The sequence below is a fragment of the Mercenaria mercenaria genome, chromosome 10 (genome assembly GCF_021730395.1).
Source record: "Mercenaria mercenaria strain notata chromosome 10, MADL_Memer_1, whole genome shotgun sequence".
Classification (NCBI taxonomy): domain Eukaryota; kingdom Metazoa; phylum Mollusca; class Bivalvia; order Venerida; family Veneridae; genus Mercenaria; species Mercenaria mercenaria.
The window spans coordinates 1,376,722-1,394,571 of record NC_069370.1 but is presented as its reverse complement, the minus strand read 5'-3'; the positions used below and the strand labels follow the sequence as shown (position 1 = coordinate 1,394,571).

General features: G+C 34.4%; 1 protein-coding gene across 6 annotated transcripts in view; it reads right to left on the bottom strand.

The window, feature by feature from the left end:
• The window catches only part of LOC123560991 (cell adhesion molecule-related/down-regulated by oncogenes-like), a 120,035-nt gene continuing 102,185 nt past the window's right edge, over nt 1-17,850 (bottom strand). For all 6 annotated transcript variants that reach the window (XM_053552096.1, XM_053552093.1, XM_053552095.1 and 3 more), the window contains 12 exons: nt 12,900-13,064; nt 12,408-12,527; nt 11,274-11,417; nt 10,503-10,631; nt 9,413-9,598; nt 8,810-9,022; nt 7,931-8,121; nt 7,338-7,560; nt 6,656-6,919; nt 5,986-6,212; nt 5,149-5,566; nt 1-4,823 (listed from right to left, as the gene is read on the bottom strand). In XM_053552096.1, coding sequence (XP_053408071.1) covers nt 4,687-4,823; nt 5,149-5,566; nt 5,986-6,212; nt 6,656-6,919; nt 7,338-7,560; nt 7,931-8,121; nt 8,810-9,022; nt 9,413-9,598; nt 10,503-10,631; nt 11,274-11,417; nt 12,408-12,527; nt 12,900-13,064 — 2,417 coding nt within the window. In that variant the 3' untranslated portion in view covers nt 1-4,686. The remainder of the gene's footprint in view (nt 4,824-5,148; nt 5,567-5,985; nt 6,213-6,655; nt 6,920-7,337; nt 7,561-7,930; nt 8,122-8,809; nt 9,023-9,412; nt 9,599-10,502; nt 10,632-11,273; nt 11,418-12,407; nt 12,528-12,899; nt 13,065-17,850) is intronic.

Below are 17,850 nucleotides of genomic sequence, written 5' to 3'. Positions count from 1 at the left end.
ATCAATACAACGTATGAGATTCTTGATATAAAATTTAACACTTCTACACAATGTACTTTGTGATAGAAAGAAGAATGAAGAGTACTGGCCAATGTGATTTGTTTAAAAGTTATGAATTCACCTATATACATAATCAAGCACAGACTCTAGGCATATAAAGCTACTTGCAAAATTTAATTTTCTCTTGTCACAAAAAAAATCTGAAATGAATTAAATCAAATAATCTTTTTGTTCCGTTTTAAAAAAAAAGGAAATATCTATTATTTTCAAACAGGTTAAAAGCTTGAAGGTAAACCAAATCTAAAGAAACGGAACCGCTTGATTTGCTGGATATCTAGTTGTTAGAGCCTGTCCCATGGCATATAATTATGTCAAAATATTATGCAAGAGTGTACCTAGGATGTAATATAATGATCATGAATGTAACTGCATATTCAATGGACACGATTCTCCTATTATAACAGATTTTGATGACCTAACGAAAGTTGAGTTTTCCAATAGAACGTGTACACTTTCATATGTTTAGTAAATACAAAGCGTCTGCTGTAAAATGGCCGAAAATCAATCTAATGACACAATACACAGTAAATATACACATTTTTGAACGCCAAAATTAGATTTTACCAGTGTTTTATAAATGTGTATGCGTAAATTTGTTTAAAAATTCGATATACTGAATTTGTTTACCATAGGTATATAACAAAATATATTATACATGTACATGTGGTGTACTCATACATGTAAGAAATCTCAACTTCTAGAGAATGAACATTTTGAAGGTGAGCTGTAAAGAAATTCCAACACTCTGGGAGATGTTCTCATTCATTCCTACTCGCATACCCTCGATCGCACACGCACATACACAATACAAATCTAAAATATCACATTTTTCATTTAAATCATATACAAATAGTCTGTATGACCACACATATGTTAACATTTGATGATGCAATGATCACATATATTCTCTGAAAATGACAGAATGATCATACATATGTTTTGGAAACACTGAAGAATATGCGTAAATTCACATAGAAATGACTCCCCCGTGCAAGACATGGTAATTCTAGAAATAAAACTGTAATTGTATCCATTTAAAAAATAACAAAACTAATATAATTTTTAACAAAAATTTTGACGAATTCATTCACCTGCTTGGTTTTATAAACAAGATTTTCCAAATTATAACAATAGAACATTTCAATATTATTCTAAGAAATTTTGATATGTGCATTTAGTATGTTAATATAACATAATTATATAATGTTTCATTTAAACAATACGTATGATCAAACTTCATTTACATTCAACATTGAATGATCACACTTCTGTACACACAATAAATGTGTGGTGTGGTGAAAAAAAAAGTTTTGTTGCTATGGTAACAAATTTCCCTACTTTCTTAAGATATTTTTAACTACAATTACTTAGCCTGCTAGCGGCAAGGGATTCTGCCTTTGCGACCAGTGCAGACCAAGATCAGCCTGCACATCTATGCAGGCTGATCATGATCTGCACTGTTCGCTATTCACTCAGTAAATTTTTAGTGAACGCCCCTTTGAATCAAAAGTGGTACTGCCCAATCTGAATGATTAGAAATACAGCAGGGTAAAGGTTAAATATTTCTTCCAGATTTGGGTAAAAGTAAAATCACAAGGCTTTCTTGAAGTGTTTCCATAGCAACCAAACATTTCGTATGAACATATAATACTGAATATCAGGTTTATACAATATACACTTTAAGCTTGTAAACTAAGAAAACATTTTTTGTCAGTCTGTTAACAAGCATTTTTAACATTTTTTTCTACTTTATCAACTGATTTGCCAGAAGATTTCTCTGGAATGATCAGAAAATAAGTAATTTAAGAATATTTAGTCTAAAGTGAAACCAAACAAAAAAGAAGACACTAAATATGAGATCAAAATGCCTTTTCAAGCTGACTGTTCTCAGAAACAAAATTTAAAAACTTTTTTTAGTATCCCCGATATTAATTAATTCTAAATACTTTCAAATGATCAGTTGTTTTTTAATGATTTTGAATTCAATAATGAACGAAAATACGTAACTGACACCATTTATAGTTAAAATATAAAAGATTTGTACAAAAATCTGATCTTGGCTATTTCTTAGATTTTCAACATCATTACAAAATTTCTTTATTTTGACCAGCTATTTTTTTGAAAAATCTTTATGAAGAAAAAAAACATGAAGGAACGTACTATGTTCCCACAAACTTTAATACTATTAAGAAGTAGTTTATGACTTTTTATTACAAAATCTACACCACTGTCAATATTATGGAACTCTGAACAAGAACACAGACAAATACAACAATATATAATTTAATGATTAACAGAAACACAAAGTTAATTCTCGTTATAGTTCATTATAAACGTACCATCAAATACCCAGGTTGCATTGCGCAACTTTACCCTTTAATCACTAAATCTACTCACTGATTTTCTGACCAGACTACTTTCTATGAACGTTTTATAAGTGACGTGTTACTCAGAGCGTTTTATTTTCAGAGGTAAAGATTATACACCAGTATGCAAGTGCTCCAGCAAAAAACAGAACCACCTTGCGGTTTAAGTAACTTCATTATTAGTGCGTTACCATTTTTCCATATATTTCGGGCTTTCTGAATAATCGTTTGAAAAGAAGTCCCGTCAATATACAGATATTTATACTCGATGCATTTTCATCTGAAAAAGGATTTTCAGCCTATATCTACAACAGCATATTTTAAAATAATTTAAGTAGTTCCTGGCCTCAAAATCAGTGCGTAATTCAACACATAAATCGTATACATAAATACAAATTACACTGTAAAGAAATGCCCCTATCTTTGTAAAACAGAGGCATGAAGAACGGTGTCTACCTCAAGAAAAACACACACTGCTTTATAAGAAATTACTACTCTTTAACAGTATACAAAACAAAATGTCTTTAAACTTTTTAACACACTTAATTTATGTCAATCTTTAAACCATGATGTCTATATAATCCAGCATAATGTTCTGAATGGTTTATACAAAATATGCAAATAAGTATAAAACAGATATTTTCAATAAAAAAAACTCTTAAGACTATTAATTTTGTCTTTTCATGTCAGATCTGGTTCCAAGGTTGTAAAATGAGTTTGGGAACCAGTCCCAGAATGTTGCTTTGTGATTGGTCAATTTCCAACTTGAGGTCAGAATCAGCCAATCAGAATCCAAAGTTTTGAGTCTGGTTTACAAACTTGAAACTAAGTTTTTATATGATTAATAATAGAACAAAAAGTAACTGTAATGAAGTATACTAAAGTCAAATGCAAGAATGTCTTTTCCTTCAGATAAAATACCATAAGAAACAAGGATTTCAAAAGTAAGTGGTGTACATAATTATACCTTAAATACTGCACAGGAGGTAAAATTCACAACACTAACAAGTATCAACAATTGTGAAAATTTCTAGCTGTAAGTCAAAGACCAAACTATTCTGCCTTTACTTTATATAAATACTAGTAATTTAGTTAATTTTTATGGATGCTTTTGTTAACTTCTTAATTCAGAGTTGTTGACAGAAATCAAAGATTTGAAAATAATATACTTAATCTACTGTACAATATACAATCTTATATTTGTGAGATTCGTCAACAGCTGCCATTTATCATGAGTATTTTTATTTTAATTTAAGTTATACCTTGTAAACAATTTCTTGTGATAAATCTTCAAAGAAGCTATATACGTATTTCATCAAAATTTGAACTCAAAGTCTGCAGTTTATGTAACAACAGAATATATAATTGTACTAATTACTGGTAATTTTCATTGTAATTTTTCTTGTAGTTCAAAACACTTTTTTTCCAAAATAAATACTAACCATACAAAAGATTCTGTTTAGTACAGATTCAAACAAAAAGGTCATGTCCAATTTTAAAGACATGTCAACGAAAAATATGTATGTACTCAATGGTCAGAAATGCACATGTTTATTTAAAAAATGGAGATTTGATTTTTTTTATTTCCCAATTAAATGGTTTCTTTGGTATAACCCTAATAAATACTATATAAATAACTTGCATATCTTCATAACAGAAAGAAAGACACGAGGCTGAATTCCTCGAGTAAACTAATGTCATTTGATGCACTGAATTTTTCTAATCACTATAGTTTCTCTATTTGACTTTCAGATGACAAAATGGAATTAGGTTTGCTAGTTAACTGAAAATGTACACCGAATAATGAAAGTTAGTCAAAGATTTAGTCAGCTATTTCTCTGATGAGAATTTTTATTGTTCCGTCTTTGGCTAAATTTTCACCCGCAGAGCCTTTGATTTATCTCTCCCCGCTTGGTAAACCACTTCACTGATTATCAAACGGCAGCCTCCTTCTGTAGAAAGTGTTTTGTGTCAACACAAAATGCATTATTTGGTATTCAACATTATCACATGATTAAGCACCAATCAGATTGCAGCAGTCCGTTTTCTGCTGAATATTTCACTTGATGCACAAAATGCATTTTTTAATTCAGTTTATTTTGAAAAAAAAAATTCCTGAGGGATTTGAAAACTCAATGCACAACTCCATTGCATAAATCCATCAAGAAGTCTGCCATTCTTGAAAAAGAAATTCTCGTTAGAATCTCAGGTGAAATAAAATATTGCAGATTGCGTAAGTAGAATGTCCGTACAGCTGAGGTCATACAGCATTAGAACACGGAACTAAGTCTTCACTTTCAGAGTTTGTCTTAACAATTTGAGTATTATCAGCAAGCTGACCAGACTCCTGTGATGATGATATCGCTTTGTTACTCTCCGACAACTCCATCGTGCCGTCTGCAAAAAAGGAGACGAAAAATGAAAACGGTGCGTCATTTTTTTGAAGCTAAACAAAGTACATTTATTTAGAATTACAAAACAGAAAATAACTGACTGAGAGGTAATCAGACAGTTAATTTAAGGTGGCGTTGGCTTTGTGCTTCATCGAGGCGGCTTTCATTATAAGCCTATCTTCAATATTACATTGGAAGTAAATCACAAAACCATGCCATGCACAATGTGGTCCAAAAAGATTTTTAATCGTCTTTTCATATATAATTTAAGTAGAGTTTGATACGTGTAGGGATATACCATTTTAAATGCTTCTTCAAAGATTACTTACCGTTACTGCTTAAATCCGTGTTTGTAGCTTGATCTTTAGTCGTTTGTTCTTTACACTGTCCTCGCCGCCGCCGTTTCCGATGACGACCACTACTATATACACCACCCGTATCATCGTAAGATAAAGAACTGTCACAGGGATCACATGACCCATGGTCACATGACCTATTTGATAAAGAGCGTCTATCAAGCGCATCACTATTATGACCTATTGGCACATTTTTACACATCGGCGATGGGGGATTCGCCATTGATTCCCCGCTGCCTAAAGTCTCCCCTTCCCCAGAACTAGGGGTATTATGGTGGTTTAAATGCTGCAGAGAATTCTGCAGGCTTTTTGATTGGTTAATATTATTGCAATTATTGTCACTTGTCCGATGATGGGAGGGGAGGGTCCCATTTGGACGAAAACTTGAGGGCTGAAACAGAGAAAGAAAAGATATTGTTTATAAATTACAAAATATATTTATGCAACAGTTTTAACTATAGTTATGCAAGTTCACATAAGACTGCAAATTAATTTTTTACCTTTATAAACAAGTCTGACAATTTATTCACATGTTTTTTCTCAAGTTTTACATCACACCCAATAATTATTATAAGGTGACAGTAACATTCTAACTTTAAAGATGGGGGAAAACATAAAATGCTCATTTGGGCTTCATTTCATGTACACATAAGCACCTACACAGAAATCTGTAAGGTTGATATACACACATTTGTTCTTTTGAAATGCCGTACAAAAATATCCTGCCAGCCAGCTCTGTACCTAACTGAAACATTTTTAAACAGTTAATAAAAACACATGAAAAATATTTTAGGAACAGTTTTTACTTACAGAATAATGATTAGATCCATCCGTAGAGTTCAGGGGCTCTAACTCCGATAATGGATTTACATTAATGTTCATGTTATGATAATTACGAGGTATATGGCCATTCGCTATCGTCCCGTTAATACCGTTAATTGCAAGACCTCCGTTTAACATCTTCTTGCGTAAACTATCCGCATATATTCTCTGTGACGGGTCCTGGAATTTGTTACGCACTGCGTCATTCATAGCATCTGATAAAGAAAACAAGAAAATATATATTTTTCCCTTCATTCTGTGTTAGGTTGTGTATTAATATATTGTTACATGTATTACAATTTTTCGCAAGTAACATTTATATTTATTATGTTCTACTGCAATAAATATTACTATTTCTATTACTGAAGAGATTTTAGAAACACTAACTACCCACTGAATTTAATTTCAAACTGAGTATGAACAATTCTAGACTTGAAAGTGCTCTTGTATACCAAGTCTGGATGAAATTCAGAAAAGTAGTCCAGATAAAATTAACATTTATCATAAACCTCTAACGCCTATATGACCACAAAATACATATTAAACCCGTAAGTGCAAATGATAGGTAATTTACTTAGTATGTGTCATTCCAAATCTTCCAAGTGGTAAAGAAAAAAAGAACCGTCAATTTTTTTTTTAAAATCATGAAACTACTTACCCAGCTGTCTTCGCTGCTGCCGCTGTTTCCACCAACACATGAACATGAATACGATCAACAGCAGCATCATTACACCTAGAACTATTCCGAGAATCATGTACAAATTTTCACTGCTTGCTTGTGTTCCTGTACGAGTGCTACGATTTGTATCATCGTCTTTTACCTCAGGATCATTGCTTGTGGGTGGAACTGGTGAAGGATTCTTTGTCGGTTCTTCAGGCTTAATTTGTGGGAATTGTGGATTGTCATAGGGCCCACCAGAACCTGTTAATATACAAATCATTTAAATGATTTTTTTAATTGTGATCTCAACTCAATCATTCCTACAGTCCAAACAGGCAACAGATACAATATACTGGATCACAAAGAGAAACAATTTTATCCTTTTCTTCACAGGTATGCATGTTAAAGTTCGAGTTTTCGGATTTACAAAGATCAATTTTTCAATTATTTTTAACACTTTTGTTGTGTAAATGATAAAATAAGGAAATCTTTTATCCATACAAAGTGCCTCATTATTTAGTTTATACAGTGGCTACTGGCTTTTGAAAGCAGTACAGTCTACGCCATGTTTACATCCACACAGGACAAAGATTTGAATGTGGACGGATACAGAACTACTAAGCTTAGCTTTTTGTTACTGTATTGATGTCACACATTCTAAGATGGTAGTAAAGTTTACCTTTAGTTCGTTCAACAACTTCGTTACTGTATGGACTGTCTCCCACTCCATTAAAGGACTGCATTCTGATGAGGTATTCTGTGCCGGGAAACAGGTTAGTGAGGAGATGGGATCGCACGCTGGGCTCAAGCAAGGTAACATTCTGGAATGGGTCCTTTTCTGCATGAAATGGCTTGTAGTAGATATAGAAACCTTCTATAGGAGTCAACGTCACAACGTTGTGCTGTAAATAAAATAAAATCTAAATCAGTGATGTTTTTAAGCCAGGAATATTGTCACTAATTGTAAGTACTTCTGAACAATTAAGCTAATAAATTTAAGATGTTGTAGTTGTTTTTACTAGAAATCAAAGAATCAGTTACTTGATCACTTGTCCGTCATACAAGAGCTCTGCAACTCCAGTTGTCTGTTGGTCATTTGCAAAATTAAATAAAACAACATCACAAGATTTATAACATTTCAATTATCAAGTGCATCTTTACAAATCTACCATAAATCTACGAAAATTATCTAATCATTCACTGTATTTAACAAGGAAATAAAGGAAAGTTTAATAAACAGAATACAAGTATGAAACTTTGTAACTTGCGTACCTGCCAGTGTACGTTGAGACCATGATTCTCTTTATAGTCTATCGGAATCACTTGTACAATGTTCGGTGCCTTGCTCGGTGGCTTTGCTTCAGGAACCGGATCAACTTTCATCTCAAACTTGTCCGAATTTTCTCCTATTTCATTATCGTCATTTGTATAAACAGCCGCTATACGAAACTTGTATGTGGATCCTAAACATAAATAGCAAAATTTTTTCATCAATTATCACTTTAAATTCTGAAAATAAAAGCTGACTAGTTAACCTTTAGCCAGCTGGCGGCGAGTTATCCTGCCTTTGCGACCAGTGCAGACCAAGATTAGCCTGCACATCTGTGCAGGCTAATCATGGTCTGCACTGTTCGCTATTCAGTCAGTAAATTTTCAGTGAAAACCCCTTTGAATAGTAAGTGGTACTGTCCAAATTGAAAGATGGACCAGTCTATTATAGAAACTTGTATGTGGATCCTAAACATAAATAGCAAAATTTTTTCATCAATTGCTTTTTTTTTAGCCGCTTCTGCATATATTTTTACCGCTATTAAACTGTCCTCTGCAAGTAACTAGTAATTTTCTCACATGAATTGGTTGTAGGATACATGGCAGATGTACTGTCTTTAGTGAAGCATCATGCAGAACATACGCCTCGTAAGCATTTGGAACCTATTTCAGACTGAATGTTTTACATTCCAAGCATTCCGAACCCGTATTTATCATTTCTGAGCTTCTAAATGTATATCGGAAAATGTGTAACTTGCAATACAGTACATATAAATTAACTACACAATAAATTGTAAATTGAAATAAAGTAAACTAACTCTTATCATATAAACACAACCATTAAGCACGACAGTTAACAGAAGCTAATAAACAAGAACTTACTAGGTTTTAGACCTCTAACTTCGAAGGTTCGTACTTGACTGTCAATTTTAATATCATCAGTGACCCAGCTTCCTTTCTTTGGAGCGACTTTCTTGTACTGTACTTTGAAGAATGTAATTGGTAAACCATCATTTTCCGGTACTGTCCAGTTCAACATGACAGACGTGTCTGATAACTGGTTCACTTCTGGCTTGCTTGGTGGAACTAATTTTACTGCGGAAATAAAAAAAGCAAATAACAGTGGTACAAAGCTACTGAAAATATTCTTGCAAGGAATCCTAATAAACTACAAAAAATATTGTCTAGAAGACAATAAACTGTTTCAGTGCTCTTGGAATCATGGAAAATATCAACATTCTTCTTGTCTTTTACCAGTATCTTACACCTGTTTTTACTTATTTCAACATTTTTCAGTGTAATATATACATTCTATGCCAAACTTGGTAGAAATGAACGTACTGAAAAATTTCACTTCAACTGTGGGCGGGAAGCTTAAAGACTAGTTGAGGGGATTTTGTCTACAATTGTTGATATAAAAAATTGACGTACAAACTAACCTAGAAACAAATAAGAAAAACATCAAAAATGGGAAGAAAAACTTACCTGGTTCTAAATTTCTGGCTTTATTTCTATGCCTCTGTTTTTTCTTTCTATTTTTTCTTCGTTTGGACTTTCGTTTTGAATCTTTTCGACGTTTGGACTCCCGACCAGCAGAAGTTTCATTTTTGTCCAGCAGTTCATCACTAGATGGCACTTTAGTAACATTTTGATCTGACAGTGTTAATGAACCTGCAATAGAACTTGGTATGTATTCTTGTACATGTATTTCATAACTGCACAACCAACATGGATATAAGAAACATTAAATTTTGAAGGCTGCTTGTGGATTTTTCTAAAGTTTACAGGATGTACCTGTAGTAAATTTTGTATATATGGAAAATTAAATGTCAATACCTGAAAAGTACTAATGAAAATGGTAAAACATATTCATAACATTCAGCAAACAATCCACAGGCTACAAATTCGATCACCAGGTGACTGAACAGTCTCTGTGATGGTCAGTTATAGAACATTTGGTCTGAAGTAATTCCAAATCAACCTCCCAACTCTGGTGGGTAATTGGCAAGTTATTCGTGTAGAGCAAATTACTACTGGTATGTTTACAATCAAATAGAACCTAGCAAAACTGATCTACTCTTGATACATAACATATAAGCCCGCCCACTTAGCTCAATAGGGAGAGCGCAGATCTATGGATCACCGGGTCAGGAGTTCGATCCCCGGGCGGGGCATATGTTCTCCGTTACGATTGATAAAAGACATTGTGTCTGAAATCATTCGTCCTCTACCTCTGATTCATGTGGGAAAGTTGGCAGTTACATGCAGAAAACAGGTTTTGTACTGGTACAGAATCCAGGAACACTGGCTCGGTTAACTGCCTGCCGTTACATAACAGAAATATTGTTGAAAAACGGCGTTAAACCCAAAATATACAAAGATAACATACAACACAAACAAAATTTGTAGTGCTTCAGAATATGCCAACAATTTATCTTGTCCCTAAGCAATAGCAATGCAAGACTTCCTTACACCTGGGCAAGTATTTACGTACAGATTCACGTAATTTCATATATGTGTGAACATTGCACCTACAAATTACATTTTTCTTTACAAACATTACATTTGTACTCACCCGAGTCACGCTTTGTCACATCCACATTTACTATCATTGAAGAATGGCTGATTCCCACACTGTTCTCAGCGAAACATTGATACAAGCCTTGGTGACTCGCCTCAGCATTACGTATAAACAATCGGGATTCTGAAAACATCAAAATTATTATTTATCTATGTTCCACAGTGATATGCATCAACCAGTATTACAAACCTATGCTTTTGCCTCACTTTTGAAAGCATGCCCAAAATGTTTTCAGAAAAAATCAAAATTTTGCGTTGCAGAATAGAGTTTGGAAAGGAGTCTCAAAATGCCAGCAATGCCTTAAAACTGACCAATGATCTACTTGCATTCTGTGACTGATTTCTACGATCAGTTTTATAAGCTTGAATCTAAATACAGATATTTTACCACACATAAATCATATCTACTTTATTCTCTGAAAGCCCGACCAATACTAATGCATATCTATCATAGTTTTTTGGTCTCCATTTTGTTGCAATGGGGACAACACAGTGAAGACACGGCTACAACATGGGGACATCACATGAGTATTCAGTTACTTTTGCTGTTTTTAGCAAACACATTAATCATACATCTGAAGGAACTGGGACCATGTCATCCTTGAACATTCAAATTATCTGATCTAGCATACTGGAATTTTTCCTTCAATTTTATATTAATCCTTTAAATTCTAATGCAATTGCACCTTATGCACTTCAAAATACAAACTATAACGGATGAATGAAATATACACGTTTAACATGCAATGTGACAGTAACGTTTTACCTCCATTAAAAGCCTTGAGAAGGTTTCCATCATGGTACCATGTGATCTGGGGCCGCGGTTTTCCTCGTACGATACACATTAACTCTATCAGACCACCTAGACTCACATTAATTACTGGATTTACACTCTGTATTATTGGACGTTCTGAAAAATATTTGAAAATGAATAGAAAGCATAAGCAACCATATTGAATGATGTTCAGTTTTATGTATATCATTTCGTTAATGTATATTACCTTACCTGCAATTTTAATGAACTGCTCTTTCATTTGACGTACATTTTATTCAGTATCCTGAAATTTCTACTGATAGAACTAGCATGACAATGCCGGTGTCAGGCTGATCTGTGTTGGTCGCAAAGCGAATCATCTGCCGCAGAGCTAGGTTAATGGACCATATTATACACTTTGTTATTTTGTAATTTTTGCATTTCTTGTCATTTGTGCAAATCATTCTCATAAAATCATAACAGTACTTTATCCCTTAGCCTGCTAAATTTCTAAAATGGACTGTTCCATCATTCAGTTTGGGCAATACCATTTATTATTGGAAGGGGTGTTCACTGAAAATTTACTAACTGAATAGCGAACAGTGCAGACTATGATCAGCCTGCACGGATGTGCAGGCTGATCTTAGTCTGCACTGGTCACAAAGGCAAAACCAATCGCCGCCAGCAGGCTAAGGGTTAATATATATCTGCTAATACTTCATTTATTTATTTATCTAAATTTCATGTTCCGCTCAAAAGATCAGCACTAAACAATTACATGTTTAGCTACTAATTAATGAGAGGGGAAAGAAAATCAGTTTATGGAAATACAATGGCTATATAGTTACTGCCTTGTCCCATTTCACAAGTTATCTTGGTACGGGAATTTTATTGTTAAGAAACGTACACTGTGAAATGAGTGATATTTGTGGGAATGAACTATCATGGATTCCATGGTTAAATCAAACCATGAAATTAAAGCCCAATCTCACAAAGTCAAAATCCCCGAATTTGTAGGTATGTATTTCCATTAATTAAGTTCTGACAAAAAACCATGAATTTTCATGCCCATGAAAATATAATGATTTCACAGTATATAACTGATTTTTAGAAGAAATTACTTGTAAACTATATATCTATACATACCTAATACTTCAAGCACCATTGCCTTTAGACCATCTAACATAAGAGAATTGATGCCGTTGTTTGCCTTGCAGAGGTAGGTTCCTTCATCTTCTAACGTTACCTTGTCCAGATACAAATTCCCTGTAATAATCAAACATAAACCATGTCCAGCGTCTGCAACATTCTCATGCTGGTAAAAATATCTTCAGAAGAATACATTTTACTTGTTTAATATCTTTAAAAAGACAAAGCCCTGAAACGTCGATAAAATAAATATAAAATTATTCTTAATATAGTGTTTATGTTGTTCCCTCTTTCATCATTTCTCAAGAATTAAAATTTTCACACAAGTATTTTGGTCCAAGCGACTTGATAATGGTCTGCAAGACCTGACTTGCTAAAGGGCTGCAGTCAGATATTAATCCCAACCAAAATCGACTTTGTAACATATACAATATGGCATCTTATTTGCCATTTTTGTTTCAAAATTGTGTTGCAAGACTAAGTACTTACCATGCTGCAGACGGTATCTTCCTTCAGAGAGGGAGCCACCGTATTTCTCCCAAGAGATCACAGGTTGTGGATTGCCGATGGCAGAACATTCTAGTACAACATCATCACCAAGCAATGCTTGCAGCTTTGTTGAAGGCATAATCACTGCTGGATCGTGTCTTGGAACTGAAAATACACAAAAATATGTTTAGTTATTAAGTGTACCTTTACTCCAGAATAGCACAATATTGCGATTCTAAATTCTGCAAATATGAAATATAAAATTTACTATAGCAGCAATTGTTTTCCGTCTTCATAAAGTACTGGTAAAATGACAATTTTTTCCAATTTCCAAGCAAAAAATGTCCCAAAAAAATCTGGTCAAATTGTCTACTGGTTGGTATTTTATTGACTTTAATTTTTTGCAGATAATAATGATTGCTTGCTTGCAATTTTATAATAAGTACAGGCCTATGCTGCAATTCTTCCCAATTCAGTCCGTACCAGACCTTTTACCAAAGTGACCAAAAAAAAAAATCGCTGTATAATGCTATACAAGCAGTCCTATAATAAGGGACCAACTGAACATGCTGATGAAGGTTGCACAATGACAATCTATGGATGATGTACGAGGGACAAAAGACAATCAAAGTAAACTAATAGCTCAATCTAAGCAAAGTTCAGGGGAAATAGAAAAATATATATCACAATTTGTGTTAAGTTACTATCTTCAAGTTAATCACCAAAAATATAACAGAAATTACATTGGAACCTTGTTTATTATATTTGAAACATTGCTTCTCATTCCAAAACATCTTTTTCATACGACAATACACAAAATGTATAAAATTCCAATGTGTATACTAATATTCAGGTAGTTTTAAACAGACGCATTGAAGTCCCTGACTGGACTTCCAAACATTTTATATGACAAATTCTTGTTTAAGCCATATTGCTGTCAAGTTAGAATAGCAGTTGGTTTGTAATTAGAGGGTTATCAATACCAATTTATGTACAAACTAACTATTACCAACACAAATTACAGAGCGAAAATGGAACATGTCTCATTTATTTAATTTTTCTACCTTTAATGCCTCCGTAACATGCAAAACAACGTTTCTACCGTAACTTTAGAACAGTAATGTCTGACATTACAAGGCCATTTATAAAATATAAATATACAAAGTTTTAACAGTCCAGGTCTTATTTTGCTGTTTTATATTTTAGTTCCATGTTAAATGGGATCTTCTGGCTTACTTTAAACACTGAAGCTTAATGTTTTTCAATAACATTATAATTGTTTGTGTTGTGGGCAGAGTATTAACATTTAGCCTGCTGGCAGCAAGTGATTTTGTCTTTGCGACCACAGCAGACCATGATCAGCATGCACAGTTTGCTGTTAAGTCAGTAATTTTCAGTGAACACCAATTTGAATAATAAAGTGGTGCTGCACAAACTGAATGATGAACCAGTCCATTTTAGAAATTTAGCAGGGTAAAAGTTTAATATGATTATTATCAGATCGGCTCAGATCGATTCCAGTTTCCAAACTACAAATTTTAACATTCAGAAGAAATATCTCTTCTGGAACCAGAAAGGAACATACGAAAGTCAAAATTTTTGAAAAAATCATATCTTCAAATGCCATAAATCCAATGTTGTCAATTAACCATTGTTGTTTTTTTGTTGTTTTTGTTTTTTCTATATGCTAAATTATTAGGGATGATTTCAACTGAAAAATTAAAAATAAACAAAACATTTCATTGTTTAGCCTTCCAGGTATTTTATCACTGAATTCAAACTATTTTATGACTAGTAAACATGTGCATATTGTCAAGAACTGATGTTAAAACTTATTCTGGTATTTCTATGAAACAGTTTTTACAGCAAATAAAATCACAAAACCCTAGAGAGCCGACTTTGATACCCGAAGTAATAAATTTGAAATACCTCTAAAACTGTCATATATCATACTTGCGAAAAAAAAGGTTAAAATACATTTTCGTAAACATTTTACACGTATTCAATATAAGTAAAAAATGTTAAGCAGGTCGCTGATGAATAACTGATTTTCATACAAAATTTACAGGTGTGAATAATATGAAATGCTCGTCTTACAGTAGCATTCGAGAAAGGTGAGATGTATGAATAGATTGTAAGAAAACACCCGAATAAAACACAGCAACTGACAAAAAGACAGATTATATGACAGTCGAGTGACAAGATATGAAAACATTTTAGAAAAATAATGAGAAAATTTGAAGGCCTAGTCATGACACAACATATTAAGTTTTTTGAAAAATTTCTTGTTATAAAGATGGCGCCCTTTTCTTTCTTTCCATTAAAATTGTACAATTGTAGACTATAGTGATTTGTTTGTTGTACTGATAAAGAGGTTTAACACAATTTTTCAACAGTATTTCAGATACCTCCTGGCAGTTTACTTTCCCTACTTTAACCAAATGTGTACTTTTAATTTTTTAATCCTGCAAGTAACTGACAACTTCTTAACATGAACTTAAAAAGGAGGGTATGAGGAATTCATCAAGAGCACATTCATCTTCTCTATTTAAGTACAAAACTTACAAGCACTTTTAGTTGATTGAGTTGGCTTGGTGTGAGTGGCATGGAGGACATACTTCACTGCTGGCTAGACCTCTTGGCAGACGTACTTTCCTTATTGAGCAAATCAGCACTCTTAACCCTTATAAATTTCTATAATGAACTTGTCCATCTTTCAATTTGGACAGTACTATTAACTGTTAATAGGGGTGCTTACCAAAAAGATACTGACTGAATGGCGAACAGTGCAGATCATAGTCGCAAAGGCAGAATCAATCATGTCCAGCCTCATAAGGGTTAATTAATACACCCCAACTTCATAATCTTGATCCAAACTTACTTTGTTCAGAAAGAGAAATCATGAAAAAGCGGGACATCAAAAAACAGTTAATAGCCCTTAAAAGATTTTAGAATTTTACAGTTGAAATGGGCCTAAATGCTAAACCATAAATCATTTCCACTGGTGGAGTTTAACAGTACAGAAAAACAACTTCTCTCTTTCTTTTCATGGGCCATTTAACATCAAAGTTTAGAAAAAATGGACACCATGCTCTTTGTACTATGTATATATGTCAAGGTATGATTGATGCTCAAGATACAGTCTGATGAAACCCCTGTTGATCTTAAACTAACAAAGCATCCCTGAAATATCTAGGGAAATGGGAGATCCCTAAAAAAAGGTAGTCTAGCCTGTTGATATTAACCTAAATTCCATTCTGACAGACACGAAGCTACTGGTAGCTTAATAGTGAGGACCAGACGGCCCTACAGCCCCATGGAGAGCCCAACAGCCCCACTAAGAACCTTATAGCAAGGGTCAGACTGCCCTACAGCCCCATGAAGAGCCCAATAGCCCAACTAAGAACCTAATAGCAAGGGCCAGATGGCCCTACAGCCCCATGGAGAGCCCAATAGCCCCACTAAGAACCTAATAGCAAGGGCCAGACTGCCCTACAGCCCCATGGAGAGCCCAATAGCCCCACTAAGAACCTAATAGCAAGGGCCAGACAGCCCTACAGCCCCATGGAGAGCCCAAACAGCCCCACTAAGAACCTAATAGCAAGGGCCAGACAGCCCTACAGTCCCATGGAGAGCCCAACAGCCCAACTAAGAACCTAATAGCGAGGGCCAGACGGCCCTACAGCTCCATGGAGAGCCCAATAGCCCCACTAAGAAAGAACCTCAGAGGTTAAGAGTTGAGATCCTGATGCAATGCAAATGTTCTCCATGATGATTTGACAGAAGGTAACTTGTTTGTACATAGTAGTCAGCTGCACTCCATTTCAGTTCTATGTGGGGAAGTTGTAGAAAAGACTGACTTGGTCCACTTACGGCCAATACGAAAATGCCAAAAAGTGTGATAATTTAATCCAAGAAAATCCCATTTTTAGCTGACAACCTAACACAATATTTTATTCAATAAGAAGCAGCTACCCCTTCTAAATGTCTGAGTTTGCACCCGCTAAATGTACCTTCATGTCAATCAGCATCAATCTATATATAAATTTCTTAGTTACATATTTCTGACAGTATAAATATACCCTGTTAACAGGCATGCCTCTTATCACAAAACACAAGCATTTCACAACATCTTGATTAAATGCTTTTTATTCCTCCCAACATGAAGAGTATAGAATGTCACCGGGAGATTGCTGTCACCGGGAGATTGCTGGCTGTTTTACTCTGCAGTATCTACATCATAATAACAGTGATTGGTTACTCAGATAAAATTTGTTAAAAAAATAAAGTTTAATCTGATACCCATGGTGCACATGGTGTAAGAGTATGGTAAGAGTTTCTTCCCTTACATTACTCCATTATATTTATGAAGGAGAGAGAGACAGCCACAGTCTAGCAGAGAAGCGATCCAGAAGACAGAAGAGTCATAGTCCAAAAGAGCCACAATCCTGGAACAGTGAGACTCTCAATCCAGGAGTAACAGTCCAGGAGAGTCACAATCCAGGAGCATCACAGTCCAGGAGTCACAGTCCAGGAGAGTCACAGTCCAGAAAAGTCACAATCCAGGAGAGTCACAATCCAGAAGAGTCACAATCCAAGAGTCACAATCCTGGAGAATAAGTCTAGGTGAGTCACATTCCAGAGTCACAGTCCATGAGAGTCATAATCCAGGAGTCACCAGGAGAGTCAGTCCAGAAGAGTCACAATCCAAGAGAGCCACAATCCTGAAGAATAACAGTCCAGGAGAGTCACAGTTCAGAAGAGTCATAATTCAGGAGTCACAGTCCTAGAAACTATAGTTTGTGCTGAACCTCCATTCCCAGTCCGAGCTTATCTGGATATTTTAGACCATTAGTCAGAATCAAAGGGTGTAAAATTAACTCTCAGAATGCATCCTTGCCATTGGTCAATTCCATGAGTACCCACAAAAGTAACAGCCAATCAGATGCTG